The sequence below is a fragment of the Bos indicus x Bos taurus genome, chromosome 19, assembly GCF_003369695.1.
Source record: "Bos indicus x Bos taurus breed Angus x Brahman F1 hybrid chromosome 19, Bos_hybrid_MaternalHap_v2.0, whole genome shotgun sequence".
NCBI classification, from domain to species: Eukaryota; Metazoa; Chordata; class Mammalia; order Artiodactyla; family Bovidae; genus Bos; species Bos indicus x Bos taurus.
Genome location: NC_040094.1, coordinates 21,636,380 through 21,656,621, shown reverse-complemented (window position 1 = coordinate 21,656,621; position 20,242 = coordinate 21,636,380). Strand labels below are relative to the sequence as shown.

General features: G+C 35.1%; 1 protein-coding gene across 2 annotated transcripts in view; it reads left to right on the top strand.

Annotated features, from left to right (window-relative positions):
* NUFIP2 (nuclear FMR1 interacting protein 2) overlaps positions 1 to 20,188 on the top strand; it is a 28,022-nt gene extending 7,834 nt beyond the window's left edge. The window contains exons 3-5 of one of the 2 annotated variants that reach the window (XR_003506914.1): positions 9,816 to 9,848; positions 11,703 to 19,050; positions 19,423 to 20,188. Coding sequence is in view for 1 of the 2 variants with exons in the window: in XM_027518984.1 (XP_027374785.1) it covers positions 9,816 to 9,848; positions 11,703 to 11,755 (86 nt within the window). In the remaining variant the exon portion in view is untranslated. Of the gene's footprint in view, positions 1 to 9,815; positions 9,849 to 11,702 lie in introns of both variants that reach the window. The other variant, XM_027518984.1, reaches the window with a different exon arrangement.
* Positions 20,189 to 20,242: the final 54 nt, after the last annotated feature.

Below are 20,242 nucleotides of genomic sequence, written 5' to 3'. Positions count from 1 at the left end.
AAATGAACCAGATATCTTTCAAGCTCCATGTTAATAACTTCTTTAGAATATGGTTTATTTGTGCCTTAAAGGAAAATTTGTTTTATGGTGTAAGTAATTTAAATCCTTAAAACAATGTTTTCTTGTTTGTTTTTGCAGTATTCATGTAGCAGTTTTTAAAAAATTATTTTTGAATTGAAGTGTAGTTGAATTAGTGTATTATTGCTCTACAGCAAAGTGACTCAGTTTTACATATCTTTTTCATATTTTCTTGTATGGTATATCACAGGATATTAAGTATAGTTCCCTGTGCTATACAGTAGGACCTTGTTTTATTATTCCATATATATGCCATATCCCATACTCCCAACAGTGGTTTTTGTTCTGTGAATGATGTTTACAAATGATGTTACAAGCACCTCTTTGCTTTGGAGAAGAGTGGTTTTCAGTTTTCCTTCTCTGTCTTCCACACCTCCCCTGAAAGAAATCCTTACCCCCTGCATGCATGTGTACACCCAATATATACTGCACAGCCCCATTTTGAACAGTAGCTCATTTAGGCAATGATTTGCAATTGTAAGGAAGAGGTAGCATACCTGATGGTGGTGATGAGGCAATTCATATTTTCCTTAGAAGAATCACTGCTTTGTAGATGAATAACAAAGCTATTTATGTGACTTCTAAGCAAATTATCTAGTCTCCATACCTTTCTATCTGCAGATTGTAAAACATTTAGTAAACAGATACCCATTTAAATTTTTCTTCCTTTAAAAAATGGGAATAAATAGAATTGCCTATGGGACTTTAGGAGTAGAAATCCTGGCAGATAAAATTATCTGTCTTCACTTTTCTCCAGCACTGCTCTTTGGAAGTAAATAAAAGTTAACTAAGAGCTGGATATTTTTAGGAAAGCTTAGGGGAAAAAGAAATACTTAGTTTCTTAAGACATTGGTTAATTATAAGTTAAATTCTGCCAGGGTATTTGTAATATTTTCTGTGCCATCTGCCCTCCAGAGACCACTATATTTTCAAAATCTTTGCCAAACTGTTTTACAGCTGTGGTGGTTGTGTGAACCTGAGAGGTTCTCCCACAACCTGGAAGAATTCTGGGGCAAGTTGTTCCATTAGGTGCTTGGTTGGTGATGTCTGATTTTTATTATGAAAAAAATGCAGACCTTTTTAAATCAGAGTATTAATTCTTGTTTATTCTTAGGTGTTACGTGTATGTATTTGTCCTACAGATGGGCTAAACAGATATGAAATCACTGATACTTAGATAAACTAGATAATCATACGTGGATGCAGTTATATTTAGTTTTGGTGACGTTACTGAAAGATTTGCTTTAGTAAAGTGCATCAGTTTGAGTTTTATAGTTGGACATTATTGAGAAGAAATTGGTATTGTTTTTTCCTACCTAAAACAAACAATATTCGGTTCAGTGAGGTCACAAAGTGGCAGATTCTTTGAATTTCTGGCAAATGTAGATTGATCCATCACGTCACTAATTTTTCTTTTATTTGAATTTTGTTTTGTGTCACAACCTTTGAAAGATATGAAGATCTTTTTAAATTAAGGCAAGTTTTCTGAAACTCTAAAAAGAGGTAATCAGTGGGACTTACTGGAATATCCTTTGCAAGAGCCCTTGACCTTTAAGAGAGTCCTTTAGTATGGTCTTTTCAAGTGTTCAAAAGTAATCTGTAAGTAAAGTTGATTGAAGTTCATCTTTGTTTAGTCACTAAGTGGTGTCTGACTCTTTTGCAACCCCATGGGCTATAGCTCAACAGGCTCCTGTGTGCATGGAATTTCCTAGGCACGAATACTGGAGTGGGTTGCCATTTCCTACTCCAGGGGATCTTCCATTGTGTGTCCTCAGTCACTTTAATCATGGCTGACTCTTTGTGACCCCATGGACTGTAGCCCACCAGGCTCCTCTGTCCATGGTATTCTCTAGGCAAGAACACTGGAGTGGGTTGCCATTCCCTTCTCTAGGGGATCTTGCCGCCCCAGGGATCGAACCCGTGTCTCTTAACATCTCCTGCATTGGCAGGCAGGTTCTTTACCACTACCGCCAACTGGGAAGCCTCTTGATCATTGAGCCACCAGGGAAGCACTGGATGAAGTTAGGAGTCAACATGTTATTCATTGATACTTTTGAGTATGTTATAGAGTGATGGCTTTTAATGAACATACCCAAGACATATAACCATTGCCACCTTCAAAGTAGTTACTCAGAAATGCTGATTTGTTGTCAGAGGCTTAAAATTTTTAGATTTCTAACTTTCTGAGGTGATGTCATTGACTTTGAAATGGTCTAAACTTATTTGAAGCCGTGTCTTCAGAAGTAACATTGATTTGAGTTGTGTTTGGTTATAGTGTTAAACTAGTTAATTTACCTTGCCTGGCTAATATTGCACTAAATGATGTCAGGCATTCAAAATGCTGACATTTTGGAGTATTCATTAAATACTTTGATATGGTAAATTTTATCCAGCACATAGAGCTGTAGGGGAGATAAATTTTAATTTTTGATGGTTGGGATAAGTCAAAGTGAAAGTTATCTAGTATAAAATATTCCTGAGGCAATTATAGGCTATTGCAAGAAATTGAAAAAATTTCCCTATTACCTCCACAAGTGGCAGGTTATTGGAATAAGTGGTTTGATCCAGTAGATGTGAGTTGAACCCTGAATTTTTAAAAAAGATTTTAACTTACTGAGTGACACTAATTGCAGACTAGGATTGGAACTCTAAGTCTATAGGGAGGTTGCCTCAGCTTAATCCTTTGTGTGTGTGTGTGTGTGTTTTCCATACTACTGAAGAGTTGTACAATAAATTGTGTTTTCCTTTCCCTTGTATTGTACCTTCATAGGCAGAGTACTTTGCTTAGTTATGAAAGACTTGCATTTTCAGGGTGAATCTTTTCCTTAAAATAACTTCAGTACAGGAGAAAATAACACACGTTTTAAGGCACAGATTTTAAATGTTTTAAGAAAAGTACAAATAAGAGATTTTAGTGAAGGGAGAGAGAATTTCTAATGGAGTAAAGGTAGGAAGAGTAAGTGCAGGGTATGTTTTCCTGGAGGCAGTGGCATTTAAGCTGGATTTTGATGGATGAGGGAAGACATTTTACTTAATGAAAATGCAGAGAACAGAAACATAAAGAACAGAAAAGTTGGGAAATGAGAGTGATGTGAATCTTGGAAGGTATCCACTTTGGATGTGGTGAGAGGATATATATAAAAGAGAAGAAAGGTAAATTACTGTCAAATCATGGAGGTTTTTAATTCCCATTGGAGGGCAGGGGGAGCCTCTGAGTATTGAAGATAGACTGGTAGTATGTAACTTAAACTGACAAAAGACAGGGGTATTAATGCTGCTATTCCTGACTCCTATGTGCTTGGGCAAATCATTTATCATTTTTAAGCCTGGGTTTCATAATATTCTAAAGTATATCAGCCTTTGTCTACTCAACTGCTGTAAAAACTGAGTTGCTCTTAAGCAGTTGACTTGTAGGTCTGTGTTCAGGTATATTAATGTGGCACCAATTTGTAGGGTAGATTAGAAGGCATTTTTCTGGTGACTAGAAGTAAAAGATCAGTCAGATTACTGGGATAGTCCAGGCAGAGAAATAACAAAGATTTTCCTCTTGTATTTTCAGTCTTGTGACTGTATTACTTAACCAGAAATAAAACAGACATTTCAAAAAGCTTTTAGATTTGGTAAGGGCAAGAGAGAACTGATAAATATTCCTTCATCTATAGGATATGGGAGACAGGATATTGAGGAGTCAAGTTATGGTTAATTGATCCATAAAACTGATGGGAACTGTTCATACAGTTTAGACATTTGTTCATGAATAGATCTGAATGTTAAATTTTCTCTTGTTAACGCAGTGCTTGATAAGCATTTTCAGTGTTTTTTATTGCATTTGCCCCATAATTGTGCCATCAAAGCTATCTTCCTAACAATCTTATAAACAGGTACCTGCAGATTTAATTTGGGTTTCAGTCCATATTGAACATCCTAGGTTTGGGAAGACTCCTTTTTTTCTCTCTGTAATATGAGACATATAGGAATATATATGACAAGTAATTCTTAACATTATGTAAGATCCTTTTTATCAGTGACTTTCCATTTTAACAACCATACTGGGTACTTGATTTCTCATTAATTCTGCTTTATGAGTACAGTAGTTACTTTGCTGCTAATCTGGAAGGTAACTTTGAAGGAATTTAATAGAAGATAAAATTTAACTCCTACATTTTGTTAGCCTAAATCCTGAGGGAAAGGAAAGTAATTACCCATGCTATAGTAGCAGAAATTGTCTGTTACTGTCATAGCAACAGTTTCATTCTAAGCAACTTAAATTTTATATTTTACCATTAAAAGTAATAGAATAAGTGCTCCAAGTTCGTATTGTATTTAGAGGTGGTCCTGACAGTCGTGCTGTCTGTTGGTGTAGCTCCAAGTTGGGAATATAGGATTGAAATTGATCTACTGAAGAGTTAATTTACCATTTACTGAAAAGGTGATGATTTACAACTACCTTAATCAACTTGAAAATGTACTATATTTCTTTCTGGGTACAGTCAAAATGAAAAAAGGTTAGGGAGAAATTTCTGACAACCAAAAGAATAGGCAGGTAGGTGCAATGAGTGGTTGAGGAGAAGTTAAAATAACAAAACACAGTGTTGGGATAGCCAGAAATCAATCAAAAGGATGAATAAATCTGAACTAGGAAGAGAAGCAGAATTTAAATTTATGTCACCACCCCTGCAGGATTTTATAGAATTCGATCTAAAATATCTTAAGGGGTGGAAGCCATGATTACTGATAAATTGATCTAGGGGTTCACAGTTGTGGGAGTCAGCTTGTTTTGCCTTATATATGATTTGATTCTTTTTGGAGGGTGCCATTATGTACTTAAAATGTTAGTGTTTTTAAATGTGTTCTATTAACTGGGGCAATAGTATCTTTCAGTTTTAAAGAGAAAAAGTTAAGCTTCTATTTAGTTTTAACCCTCTTAGTTAACCTCAGTCTTTGAAGGATTTTAGAATTAAAATATGAATCGATATGAAATTGCTTTTTGTAGGTCAAAAGAGATTGAATAATAGTTTCAAATGGGTCTACCTGAAACATGTTCTATATTATTACTTCCTTGACTGATTTATGAGTAGTATTCTGTTCAAATCAATGTTTTATTTATTGTGTCAAGTACTGTGTGAAGCACTGGTGAGAAGTAGATGAAAACAGTGTTCATGTTATTAAAAAACTCAGTGTAATGGGAAAGAAATACATCACTAATGTGACTGCTCTGTAGAAAAATGCATTTGAAATACAGAGAAAGCACTAAGGTTGAGTAGGTGGGGTCAGGGGACACAGGTAGTTAGAATTCAAAGAAGTGAATGTTGGCTTATTGTAGAAGGAGAGTCAGAATATTTTAGGTGAAAACAGCATATGTTTGAAGTTTGCCAGTCACTCAGTTTCAGGAAAGGTGAATGGTACATGTTAAAAATCTTTAATTTATCAAGTTGTTAATGTACCTATTCTAGAAATAAATTTTATATCAGACACACAGAACTAATCTCCATGTTAGCAAATGGGAATCCAATGAAATGTTTTGAGCAATGCGATCAATTTCAGGTTTATATTTTTAAAGAAAGAGAATTATAACCATGGCTTAGAAGATAGAAACTGAGACTCAATTAATGGTCTCTAGATAAAAGACAACTTCAGAACGCTGTATAAGATACCACTGCTTGAACCAGGGCAATGGCACTGGGCAAGAGAAAGGGGAATGGGTAACTTCTGCCTGCCAGTGCAGGAGGCATGGTTGGATCCCTGGGCTGGGAAGATCCCCTGGAGAAGGAAATGGCAACCCACTGCAGTATTCTTGCCTGGGAAATCCCATGGACCAAGGACCCTGGTGGGCTGCAGTTTTGGGGTCGCAGAGAGTCAACATGACTTGGTGACTAAGCACGCACACATTTGCATATATTGTGGGATGTGGTGGTTGATAAATTTAGATAAGAGTTGCAGTTGTGAATACTCCCTCCCTACATTCTCTAACTCTGTCTATTCTTCTTACTTTTGTATGTTTGATACAACATTCCTGATCTTCTTGGTATTATCATTCTCTTTTTCTCAAATGTTGATGTTCCTTCAGTCCCCTTTTCAGGCTTGCAAACTCTTCTGGGTAACTAATCCTGTTTCTGTGAATTAGTTAAGACTTCTTTAGCTGCTTTTATGCTGAGTTCAGACCACATGTATTCAATTCAGTGTCACTCCAGTGCTGTGTTTATAAAACTGAATTCATTTTTTCCCCCACAACTGCCCTTTCTTGGCTTCCCCTTTAGTGAATTAACATACAACCCTTGTCATTTAGGTTCATATGGATCTTCTCTAACGTCTTCATTCTTTTCCATCTCTAATACAACTGCCCTAATTTCTTAACTTTTGCAGTAACATTTTGGGCTTTTTCTATTGTCATTTCATCCATTCCTAGCATGTACTATAATAACTTCATTTCTTCAGTGACTTTCCTTCACCTATGTGACTAAATAATAAGCTTTCTTTCATGAATGCTTTGTGCTCTTTCCCACAAATACCAAAATGGCATTTTTGTCTGAATCTTTCCTTTGTGGCAACTTTTAGTTCTGTTCCGTGAATGGTGGTGTTCTTTGTCTAAATCTTTTCGCCTTATTGACTTACTAAATTACTTGTGACTGCTGAAGCCTGAGTCAGTGAACTTGTTTTATAAAAGATCAGATAGTAGATATCTTAGTCTTTGCGAGCCATAGAGTCTCTGTTGTCACTTGGTTCTGCTTTGTACAAAAGAGCACTGGGTGAGGCTCTATACCAGTAACATTTTATTTGCAAATACAGGTGGTATGTAGAACCCAGTGGGCTGACTGCTGTAAGTTGGCACACGTTGTTTAATACCATCAAGCTTTGTTTGCGTTGATGCTTCTCCCTAGAAAAGTTACCTACCTACTTTACTGAGCTCACAAGAGTATTTCTTTCTGTTTTTGCATCTGTATCCTTATCCTCTAAGTAACACTTTTTAATCAACTTGGAGTTAAGAACTTTTATTTAATTGGATGTTTACTCCAGGAAGCCTTGTGATACGGACTATGTAGAAGTTGTCTGCTTTAGGAAATTGAATGTTAAATTTGCTTCATTTGAGCGGCATTACTTGAGGAAATTTAATTTGATGTAAAAATTCAATTGTATTTGAATTTTTAAAATTTTGATACAGTAAAATCTCAAATTTTTATGGTAATGGTCTAAATGACAGAATTTTGGCAAAATTGACTACTAAGTTTGGCCCTGTGGCCATTTCTCAATAACTGTTTGGATAATTGGATGCTGTGATGCCTGTTGTAAAAGAACCGGGATTAAAGACTTGGGTATTTGTGTGTGTGTGTGTGTGTATGTAGAAGAGGGTAGTATTAGTAGTAAAAAGATTAATTACTATGTTGTGATTCTGTATAGTTCTATAGCCTTCTTTATACTGTTCAGCTTCTCTTGTGATAGTTAAAAAACAAGGTTATACAGAGAAACTCATTTTATATTTAACATCTGAATCCTAACTTGTAACCTGAAAGAGGGCAAAATGTCATTCACTTCTTTGTCATGTGCTCTGTATCACTAGCTGCCGGTTAGTCTTTTTAGAGTGGTTTAAACATGGCATAGAATCATACAAACAGTATTTGATTTATTTCCTCTTTTACATCTTAACTTGGAGTTTCATAGAAACATTAAAATTTTAATCAAGGAAATCAAGTTGCTACCAGTTAAGAAGTAATATTAAATAGCGGGAAAGGGAATTGCATTCATTTCTTAGTACAACACTTCAGATAATGCTGATTTCCTGACTGGAAGCTAGGCTGGCCCATGACTAATTTTTTAGCTAGATCAGACCATCTCTTTTCCCTCCTCATGGTCAGAGTCACTTATTCCAGAGTCCATATTTGAGGGCAATAAGATTTTCTTGCCAGAAATAATTAAAAATGTACAGTATTAGAGTAGAATGTAAAGCTGAATGTCCTAGTTGAAGTTAAGGAAATGTCTTCAGTCTGAAGTGTTTGCAAATAGTTATTGTTGTTTTTATTCAAAACATGTATATTTACTCTGCTTTTAAAGGAGCGTGGCTGCTACTGTGACTCTTGAATGTAGTACCCTCCCCATCCCCTGAATAAAGAATAGGGCAGGGGTAGGTTGAAGATTTCTTTGGTGGGGAAGAGAAAGGAAAATGTTATATAGTACAGGTGGGCTGTAACACTGGAAAGTTCTCTTGTTCCTTTCTTCTCTCAACATACAACTAAATATAGATTTATCTTTGCAGGAAGCAAATTTTGAATAATGAGCATCAAGGAACCTGTAAATACAGAACACCTCAGGAATTTTTGTTGCAAATGTGGTATTATTGTACTTTAGAAGGGAAAATGTGGTTGGGTTAATGTTCTTCTAATGATGTTAACCAGGAAAAGGCTTATCTTTGGACTTCTTAAAATTAGCTCTTCTGAGATCCAGAAATTTGTAGATAACAGCTTTAATGACTCTTGCAGCTCCTCCTAATTGTTTGAAACTAATAGCGTTAGAAATTGTATTCATGTGATAACTGAGTGCCATGACTAGAAATCCTTTCTTGATATATCTTTTCTTTCCCCCCAGATTAGATTGGTTGCAATTCTCTCTCCTTAGACCTCCTAGGAGATGGGAATTTTCCTGCCAATCTTTTTCCCCGCCCCCATCCATACACATCAAACAAAAAGTAATAATTTTAGATCTGTACACATTCTTTAGCCCCAGGGAGCCATTATGTTGTACATTAACTATAATTCATGTTTAAAAAAATCCATGTTCAGCTGTATCTGATCTTTACGAGCTCCAATTTCATTTTTCTTTAACTATGGTTGATTGCTGATAGGTTACAGAATACAAAAAAATTATAGAATACAGACCATCCAGTTATACAGAATAAAAGCCACTTTTTTGTCTTTTCAGAATGGTAGTTATCTGGCCATGGAAGAGCATTTATTCTCAGTGTTAGTTACAGGTCATTCCTATTACTCGGTACAGTCCTTTGGTTCTTTCGCTGTAATAGTCATCTACTCCTCAAGACTTAAATATCCCTTCTGTGAAGCTTTCTCTATGCTTTGAGGTAGTTTTCCTTGTCCTCTGTCTATACTGTCACTATAGTTTCTTCATATACATACTTATTCTAAGATACTAAAGTAGGCATGTTATAAATAATCACATTTGAGTTGAGCAGATAAGGGTTGAATGCTATTAATAAATAGGCATGCATTGGCATTTTGACCTTTGGGCTTAAATATGAGTAGGTTGGGTTCGGAGGAGAGAACTACTTAAATATAGCAAAGAGTTAAGTAAAATTTTAATAAGGCATTTTAAGATCTAGTTTGATTAAATTTGATAATGCTTCCTTCAAAAGTGCCAGGCACCTTGTTGAAGGATGTTGGGTTGTTTTTAATAACAGTGAGTTTTGTTTTGTTTTTCATCATTTACCTATAGCATGCATCTGCAAATGTTTGCTGTTTGTGCAGATACAATTTAATCTTGGTGGTTTGATTTCAGGTAATAATTTACTTTCTGTAATCAACGTTTCAGACCATCTCAATGACACTCTAAACAATTAAAGGAAAATATGAGTGTTTTGTCTGGGTTTCTTAGAACTGTGTTATTTCAACCCTACCTCCAGCCCAGCAATAGTCAGTCTAGGTTTCTTAGCTTTAAAGTGAAAAGCTCAGCTTTAAACTTTCCTCTGCAAAATTTAGTATTTAAAAATAATTCTTTTTTTTTCTTCTTTGCAGAAATGGAATCTGTTTGGAATTTGCAGAAGCAAGGTAAGAATGGTTAGGTTACCTGAAATGTTAGTACTAATCACTAGTTACAATACATTATTTTTGGGTGGGAATAATATGAATAGTGGCCCACCAAATAACTAGACTTTGTATTTTAAAGTTGTTTAATAATAACTACAACCAAAGGATAATAGCTGCCATACCAGGACTGCTAAAGACAGGGTAATACTGTAAGTGAAAAGAATGTATGTGAGTGTAGTTTTTACCTGCTGTGTAAAGAATGTGAATATTTTTCCTCCCTGAATATAAAGATAAGAAGACCAAAAATATTTTTTAATCTAGAAAACCAACATAAATGTTTCCACTTACGGTCAATCTTTATCTGTGTTGGAGTTCTCAAAAAACTGAAATTGGTTGTCCTAATTACTGAGTGCCTTCTGTCCAAATATAATAAAATATATTTGCTGTGGGATACCTGAAATAGAAGTGAGTTTTAGTTTAGAGAGTTAGTCACTGAAACTGATAGGTTAATATTGATAGGTTTTGGCTTTCAGAGCTCTGTAACTAAATTGGATCCCACTTTCCATATACTTTGCTGGGTAAAATAAGTGAATTGCAGACAGATGTGAAAGTCCTAGATTTTCAGAACTTGAGAGACATGAGAAATTCGATTTTCTTATTACAAATTAGAAAACTGAGGCACAGAGAGGTTACTATGTAAGCTATGTAAACTAGAGTGTAAACTAAAGTGTCCAGACTACAAAGTAAGTTTCCCTGATTTTCCAACATTGCTCTTTCTTATTCTTAGTCCAGATATTTTTTATCTAACACAGCTGTGGCCTGAAAATAACTAACAAGTTCTTATTTTGTGTTGCTCTCTGTGTGCCTTTTTATTTAAACACGTAGTCTATAAAATATACTCTGCAAAAGTAAACCTACCTGTTTTTCACTTTAAAATGGTTATTAACTATTAAGAATGAATATTATCTTCATAGCAAGTTGCTAGTGGATGTCCCTTGGAGTTCTAGAAAGGATATTGTTTCTGGACAAAATTAGATTGATTCTTAGCCTGAGGTGAGCTTGAGTTTTTTGATACTGTTTTCAGGCCTTTATACTTTTCTGTTAGATAGCAAGTTTTATTGGTTTCCTGTTTTTTTACTAAAGCATGTGTATGATTAAAAGTTCTTAGGATAGATAGATGTGGTATGCAATGCAATCTTTGCTCTCCAGAAGAGGGGGGCATACAGACAAATAATGGAAATTTAAAATAACGCTGGAATGTTTGGCCAAACACATTCTGACTGTTTTATACTCGAGCCCAGGATATCCACAGGTTTTTGCTGTTGCTGAGAATAAAGTCTGGAGGTACTGTGGGAAATTAGAAGGAAGAAATAAGTCATAATTAAAACTGAAGTGATAGTTCTGCCAGACTTGTTAACCTGAAGTTTTTGGTGTTAGGTGTTAACTTGAACAGTTCTTTACTAGATAATCCTCACTGCTTAAAATAAATTTTGACTTCATTTTGCCAGGAACAAAAGAAAATAAATCTGAGTTTTTATTTAAAGTATTGGATTATTGACGACTTAAATTTTGTCTGCTTTTTTCAAATGTGCTGCTTTTATAGTCAGTAGAAGCACATTGTCCTGGTTAACTGAACTCAACCCTCTAATATATGGTCTTCCTCACTGGCAAGAGGACCTTGTTCCTGGGAATCCATTGAAATGGGTTGAGGAAAAGTGGGTCACGTGTATGTTAATACAAAGAGGAAATGGTCTTTAAATTGTGTTTTCATAAAAGAGGGCAGTTTACATGATGGTTATTGGGATTTATTTTTTGAACATGGGAATTTCAGACTTTGTTTTTATTTATGTGTTTATGTTTTAACCTTCCCTCCAGATCCCAAAAGGATAATCACTTACAATGAAGCCATGGATAGTCCAGATCAATGAAGGACCAGACTGCCTATTTGTAACCTTTCTGCAGCATTAGAGCCACCGTTCATGGGGGACACAAGGCTTTTATGCTCCTAGATCTTCAACGCAGCAGAGGAACCATAAGTAGAATCACAGGATAATATATACAAATATATATATATATACATTATATATATATAGTTATTTAAAAAAAGGCAACTGAAAGTAATTAGACTTCTTAAGGAAACAAATTTATTTCAAGAGACTACACATGGTTATTTAATCTCCGGTACTGAATAGTTTTGTTTTGTTTTGTTTTTAGTTTTTGTTTTTAAGTGTGAATGCAAGTGATTAATGAATATGGACTTATTAACAAGCGTGGTTCTAAAGTTCCTGCTGTCATCACCTTGGGCAACAAATGACCCACTGGAAAGGCAAATCCACTTTAAAAGATCTCTGTATCTTGTTCTGTGACTAAAGTGATACACTAATCACGGGGAACCCAGAATGATTCAACATTTTCCCCCACTCCTCCCTTGATCTTTTGGTTATACTTTGAACCCTGCGAGAATGCTGGATAAAATGCCTTGAAGTTTGCAGGGGTCTTTTTTTTTTTTTTTTTAGTGAATATGATTTGCATGTCTTGCCAGGAATAAGCAGCCTCTGTGGGGTGTTGGGAAATATTTTCTTTGTTTTCTTTTATTTTTTGTGGGGTGGGGGGATAGGGGAGGGCATTGAAGTTCTACAGTTCTGAAGTAGTTGGTGGTACATAGTTTCACTTGGCTTTGGTTACCTATTGGACTTTAATAAGTAAAAACTTTATGAGTGTCATTTAAACAAAAGTTACAGAACAAACAATTGGCTTTAGATATTTAATCTGGAAAAATCCTCCTGTGCCCATGTTCTAACGTAACTGTGTAAGTGGGAGCAAAAATGTATTCTGCTTTTCAACTGTAGGTGCTCCAGACTTGCTCTCTGTCACTAACACTAAATGTGCTGTTTTTCTTGTTTTTCATCAAACATCTGAAGAGAAACTTCTGTACCTTTCTGTAAATTCTTTTTAATTTCTCAGAAATCTAAAAGGGGAAGAAAAAAGTCCATGAAAACTAAAACTTCATGTTTTTAGCCAGTGAGGAGGTAATAAACCCTGCCTATAGAAGGTGTGTTTTCATGCAAACTATACTTCTGAGCTTATTAGCTTCTAATTATATCTTAATAAATATATTTTATTACTAGAGCAAATGGGTTTTTTTTAAGGAAAATAATGTGAAATTCTGGAAATTTTCTTTTGGGCAGAGAAGAGCATCAGCCCTGTCTTAACACATTACCATCCTGTTGCACTGCAGCTTGTATATAGCATGCTAAAATAAATTTTTTTGTGTGTGCAGAAACTAAGGGTCCAATATAAGGTTGGGTGATGTCAGTGGCATAAAAACAAGTTCTCTGGCCTGACATAGCATCGCGTCTCACACACACACAAACACAGAAATTAGTATATCCATGTATGTCAAATACAGGTTAAAATAGCAGGGTATTTATACAGAGAGATGTAGTCTTCTAATAAAAGTAGACTGGATCCCCAGGGTTATTTGGGGAGGAAGTAGCTACTTTTTGCTCAGCCCTTTTGCTTAAGAAATGTCCAGTTTTGAGCGACTGTAGTATGGATGAGTTTTCATGTTTTGTTTGATTATTTGAGGCTTTTAACAAGTAGTTTGTGAAAGAAGCTGTTGGACTCAGCATAGAGTAGAGAAAATATCTTTATAGTCTGGATTTCTGCCCTGCTTAGATTTTAAAAGTATAAGCATGGATTGCCAATTCCACTTGATGTAAACAAAACTTTTATACATAATATATATATATATAAGATAACTTATTGTATCAGTCCAGGTTCAGAAACTTGTGGTAGGCCAGTTCCAGATAGTTTCATTTCACCTGTAAACTGTATCACTTTTACGGATATTGTAATTTTCAAATGTATAATATGTTTACAGATGTGCCCTGCATTTAGTCTGCCTTGTTCTATTTTGATTTTTGTTGAGTCTCCTGCCTGCTTGCCAAAAGCTAGGATGCTTCAGGCCCATGTACAATTGAAAGCAGAGGCATCCTTGAGCTTTAAAGCATTGAACAAACTGGAAAATGCATCATACCACATAACTGAAGTGAAAGAAGTCTGTGTTTTGTGTTTTTTTTTTTTTTTTTTTAATAAAAATTTTCAAAAGGTTAAAAAAAAAAGATACAAGGTTGATTAAAGAAAAAAAAAAAGGCTCCAGTTTGTTTTACAGGTTTTAAAGTTCTGCTGTGTGTTCAATTGCCTTGTGTAACCACTTGTCGCCTTAGGGCCAGATTCTCTCCCTCTCTTCTCGTCCTCATTCCCCGCCGCCCCCCACCCCTTTTTTTAAAACATCCATTTTGCTTGCCTGGTATTTGAAAGCTCTTCTGTCTCACAACTCACAAGAAACTTTCTGGGTTTGTGGTATACAGAGGTTGAACGAATATATATTTTGAAAGGAATTAGAAAAACAGCCCTCATCTGAATTTTTAATTTAGAAGCAATGTTTATCTTCAAAATATCTTTGACAAGCTGTTGTTGCTTTCCTACTTCCCTTCCGTATCCCTCAGGCCTCTCTGTTTAGAGAAGCCAAAAAGAGAATGTCTCCCTTGTCTGTTTGTCCAAAGGTTTTTGAGTCTCCCTTCTAAATGAAACAACGCAACATTTCACTTTGATTTCCCCCACTGAAATTTCCTTCACTATATGGTTAGAGGTATAGAGTTAGGGATGTCTCTTTACCTTCTGGAACCCTAGTGCCCCATCATATTAACTGTCAGTATTTTGGGGGCATTGGGTTAATGGACTTACTTGCCTAGGTACAAGCAGGACTTTGGGACATATCTCCTTTGTGCTGTTTGGTAACACTTAACTCTACTTGTCGCAATCTTTCTTCTTAGGTCCTCACACAATTCCTTACAGAGCACTTATTAAAAAAAAAATCTTAAAGAGTTGATCTGTTTCCTGATTATTTTATGTAAGCTTCTAAACTTCAGCTGTGATTAATTTAGCACATTTAAATAACGTTGATGTGTTATTGTTCGGTATAAAGAATTTTTCTTCAACTCAGAGTATTAGTACTGTAGCATAAACCAAATACAGTCTAGAGGGGATTTTTAACATCCCTCCATTATAAAGACTGAAAAGGTGTGTGTCTGTGTGTTTGTTGAGTGCTTGTGTGTGTGTGAGAGAAGGAAATATTAAAAATTAGTAAGTGAATGTGTGTAAGACATTATATTAGTATTCAGAGAATGAACTTGTATTTATTTTGTGCCATTTGTTTTCATTACACAGAATAAAGTCAGGTGGTTTTAATCCTTAAAAGGGTAGTATTTGAAAAATGGCACTAAGAATGAAATCATGACCTATTTTTTTAATAGCTATGAAGATACTAATTATGGGTGAAGATTTCTTTTTAAATCTGCCTTGATTGTAGGTGTCTGCGTCACATACCACTCTCGTAGATGTCTTGAATAATTCCCCTTCCCCTCAAAAGACAGGGTGTATTTATCTTTCTCTTCGTTCACCCCACTTTAATGAACTGAAGTTAATTCCATAGCCTTTACTCTGACTTTAGTAATGAGCTTTCACATACAGTGTATTTACAGCATCTATAGTTAGCACTTCCTCCTCTACTTTCTAGGAGGGGATAGACAATAACTAGGAATTTGTTAATGCCAGTTTGTTTTTTCTTGAAATAAATGGCTGGAGAGTTTTAGAATTTTGCTGTTTTCCTTAATCATCTGCTTTCCTAATCACAGAATCTTGGCAAAAACTTTATAAAGGAAAAAAAAGTGCTGCATTGTTTTTTCAAATAACAGTTTCTAGGGGAAATACAGTAAACCTCAATTATGAGTGTTGTCCACAAGACAAAATGTGTTTCTTCAACAAAACATTACATAGCAGCAGTAGTTTCGTGCTTGGTTGTTAGGCTTGTTGCTAACCCAACTGAAGGCATCTAATGGTTTATTTTATGCTGTAAACTTTTTAAAATACAAAAAAGCCATTTAGTGTGAAATTTGTGATGTACCAAATGGCCACAGTCAAGGAAATTGGGAAGAGAACATTGTTTGATTTTAAACTCCTCTAAGGAGGAAGTCATCGTTTCAAGACTTTCTTCCTCAAGTTCTAGAAATAGATTAAAAGTCCACAGTTTCCAAGGATTATGAGTATAGTTCTATCGCTGGGCCATATTCTCAAATAACACATGATCCCTCTTGTGTACCTGTGCTAACTGTGTACAACAGACTACAGTGGAACAAATACATGTTATGATCAGGTTCGTTAATGCTGCAGCAGTTGTAGATTCTGATCACGCAGTGTCTTTCAGTAGTCCTACCCATAATTTTACTGTTGAATTTTTAAAAGAAAGGGTAGAATTTGCTCATCTTCCCCCCCACCCAAAGTGTTAACTTGTTTAAGGGGAGGGGCCAGAGGATAAGACTAGGAGAAAAGCTGCTTTATGTTTGCAGAGACGCATTAGGTTATTAGTTCTTAATAAAGATGTTACTTTCATTAACTAATTGACAGAGCACCAGGATTCTTTTATAGTGAGAAAGTTGGGCTTCTGCTTCTAATTATCTTAAAATGTTTTTTTAAAAAATATACATCAATCTGTTCAGATGTGTGAGAACAAGGACCACCATGGGTTGGTTTAAAGAAGGATGAGTCAGTCATTGGCTTCATTCAAAAGCAAAATTCACATCACTCAAAGTTAACTGGGTTTTAATTAAATTCCACACCATTCTGCTACTCAAGAAGGAGCTTACAAATAGAAGTTTTAAATTGTCTGCACAACAAAAACACCCAGTGAAGTATGAATGGTATGTTGCTTTTGCATTACTGGGAGAGTCAAATAGCAATTCCGGGCTAGAAATGTATGAAACAGCCGTCCCTCACAAATGGGATTGCTGATTCGTACTTCCCTATCAAGTTTTATGTCCAGAGTTCTAAAGCCATTTTATAATACCGCAGTATCCCTTTTCTACAGCCTTATTAAAATAGCTGCAAACATTTATTTTCCAATCCAGTTTCACTTTGATTGCACATTGAAATTTTATTCTAAAGACCAACAAACCAACTTGAGGTAAATTATAGCTTTCCATATGTCCTCTCCTCAGGTGCTAAACTAGGCTCCAAAAATGGATACTGCTTTAGTAATGTCTGCTTTATCCTTAAATATTACTTTTGCTAGGTGTAAAGATTTGGTGTTAACAAAAGTGGTTTTAATATGTAAATATGAATGAATGCCTTTAGTTTGCCCCTGTTTGTCTTATTAATCTGTTTCATTTATCCTCCATGGAGGAAAATCCTTTCATGATACTGAATACATTTCATTAGGTATTGTTGCATTTTAGGATGAAAATACAACTATTTTCTGTCTTGGAATAATCCTGCTGCTGCTATGAGAAACTGAAAAATCAAGAATGTGATGCACTTTTTACGTGACTATATACCATACCTTTATAGGTTGCTTTGATTACCTTTCCTGTAGCACAGCCACTAGCAAAAGTGATTGGATTTTAAAATTCCCTTTGGGAGATCCGTACAAAAAGTTTTTTATGGTATTGCCCTGTGAAGGATATTAACTTAGGAAAATACAAATTCTGTTAGTATTACACATTTTGGCCTTAAAATGTCTTCTACTACTGAAAATCTTTTAATTTTGCTTCTATTATTCCCTCTGCCTCAAAAAGAGAAGTTGGGAAGAATGGCTTAAAGGAAATAGTAGTACTGGTTTGTTGCTGATATTTTAGAAAGAAATCAATTGTCTACTATATATACTGGGGAGTTTGTTTGTATACAAAGGAGAAGTAACATTGCCCCAAGCCAATCTGATTTAGTTTAGTCAAATCAAAACCAACTATTCTGCTTCTCTAGGTATTTTTACTTAGCAAAGATAAACTTACGCTACTTGACATGAGGAAAAGTCATTTCTCAAGCACATACTTGAAGGAGATTGAACCCAATTATGATGGAAGAAAAACACCAAATGGGGTGGAGGAATATGAGAAAGATACGTGGTCCAAAGCTATCTGATTATATTTTGATGTTGCCAATATTGCAAAGCCAAAATTTTAATTTGCTTATTTAATATATTTGTTGGCCAGAGATCTATTTTTATATCAATGTGCCTTGCATGTATATTTTAAAAAAACAATAAAATTGGAAAGGCCATGTTACAATGCCTGAGATAGTTGATGGTTCTTAACCACCTCACTAATTTTTATGCAGTATGAGATGTTCATTCTATTGCCCAACTGGTGCTCTCTGTTTCAAGTTATAGATCTTGTCACAAACTGGAACTGTTTTATAAACTGGTGATTTAAGTTACTGTTTTGGTTGTTCCTTTTTCTTTTTTCGTTTTGTTCTTAGTCTGTTAGTGGCTGTTCTGTAGTGGGAAATAGTAAAAAGATTCTTCCCTTCCCTCCCCGCTCAGCACCTTCTTCAAGTAATGTGATGACACCACTTGTGTGCTTTGAAAAAAGTTTCAGCTTGCTGTTTCCTTTAGTGTTATAAAGTGTTATAAAAAGCATTGTTTGCAAAATCTAGGGAGATGAGTCCACTTTAATTTGGAATTCTTTGTGAGCTATGATCCAAGTTACTGGCTCTTCCCAACTTAAAAATTTTTTATTGTTAAAGCACCTTGCTTAGAAAATTTTAAATATTTATGTCTGCAACAATTGTCTCAAAATAATGAACTGTGCAATTCTTGTCATTAAAAAAAAGAAAAGATCTGAACTCTCCCTACTGTGGCTTGTTAGTTTCTCTGTATTTTCTGCCAGTGTAAATGTGAAAAGCTTTGCTTGCATTACGTTTTAGAAATGCATTTTGCACACTCGAATTTTGCTGAAGCTCCATGAAAAGGTTAGATCTAAGTAGATGAATAAAGCTATGCACATGTTTTGAAAGTTTAATTTGTGTGTCATTACCAAAAGTGACCTATCCTTATTATTTTGCTGCTCTTAGCTTTACCATCTGTAGAAACATGGCTCAAAGTTAGAGTTCTGGGCTAGTTCATCATTGGAACTAGAAGAGAAAAATTGGCACCTATTTTAATAACATAGTTTTAAAATGAGAGCTTGACTCGTGTCTGCTAAAGGGCTTTTTTTTTTTTTTTTTTAAACAGGGCAGTTTTATCAGCTTTACAAACTGTTGAATACTCCAATGAAATTTTGGTTTATTTGATCAAATAGAAATGAAAAGTGGTTGAAACTGAAATGAAGGAAGGACCTTTACCACATGGAGTTTTGTGACAATTTTATGTGTTAAACCTGGTTTAAAGGTAGGATGAGCTTTTTACCTTTGCTTTAGCATAAATTTTGGTTTACTGAATGATTGACTTGAGATTTAGAATCATTCAGTTGTTTAAAGATCAAAGCACAAGTTAAAGATAATGTGTATCTCTTTAAAACTGCCCAAGCTGATTAGAACAAGTTTAGAAATTGAGCTGATTTGATTTCATTGCTGCAGTCTGCATGTACTAAATAGCTTTACTTCACATGTTGTGTACTTAAAGGATTGTGTAGATGTACTGGCCAGGTTTTGTCAAATCATCTTTTAAAAGATTGTTTTGTATTTTCTTCCGGACCTTCGTAGAAGAGGCTAATATGTTTAAGTAGAGATAATACTAATGATATTTTCCCCTTGCTCCTAGATATAAAAGAAATATTTCCGTTTTATGTTTTTCCTATGTATAGAAGAGGATTACCTTCTCTATCATCAAATGTGCTCTTAATGTATGTTGTTGACTGAAAACACAGCAAGTCCGCCCTTCTGTGTCTTCCCTGGAAGTGACAGTTAAAAATGAAGTCTACTAGTCAGAATGCAAAAGGTGGCCCATAATGCATGGCCTTAAAAGGCATGAATGCAGGAGTATAGCATCATCTTTGATGGTTATGGCTACTCCTCAGCATCTGTCAGGAGTTCACATGTTCAGTCTTGGAATGTATTGGAGGAGCGAAGTAATTTCTGTGTCTTGTGTGCGTTAGCACTTAGGAGCTGTTACCTCTTAATCTGGGGGAAGGGACAATTAGTGGGCTATAATTATGTGAGAGGATTTTTCCCTTCTGTCTCCCAATTTAAAAAATGTCCTTTCAGTGTTTGTTTTGCCCAGTCAAAAAGATAGGCCTTTTCTAGATATAAGAGCAGTGGCCAGAGATTTCCTCTTTTGCTAAATGCTTAGGTATTTGCCATAGCTGTTTTTGATGTCATGGATTCTGAGGAAGTGTCAGTTACGTGATGATCTTCCTTTATTGATGTCTTACTTCATGTTCAGTGTTTCAAAAATATAAATTACAAGCACTCTACATCCATACCCAGATTGACTTATTTTATCAGAAAAAAAAAAAAACTTGAGAAATTTGTAGATCAAATTAAGAGACAATAAGTGTACATTGTTGAATAAAAAATTTTAAAGTTTCCAAGGTGTTTGTGTTATCATCTTTTGTGTGCTTTAATTCAAAAAAATGTACTGA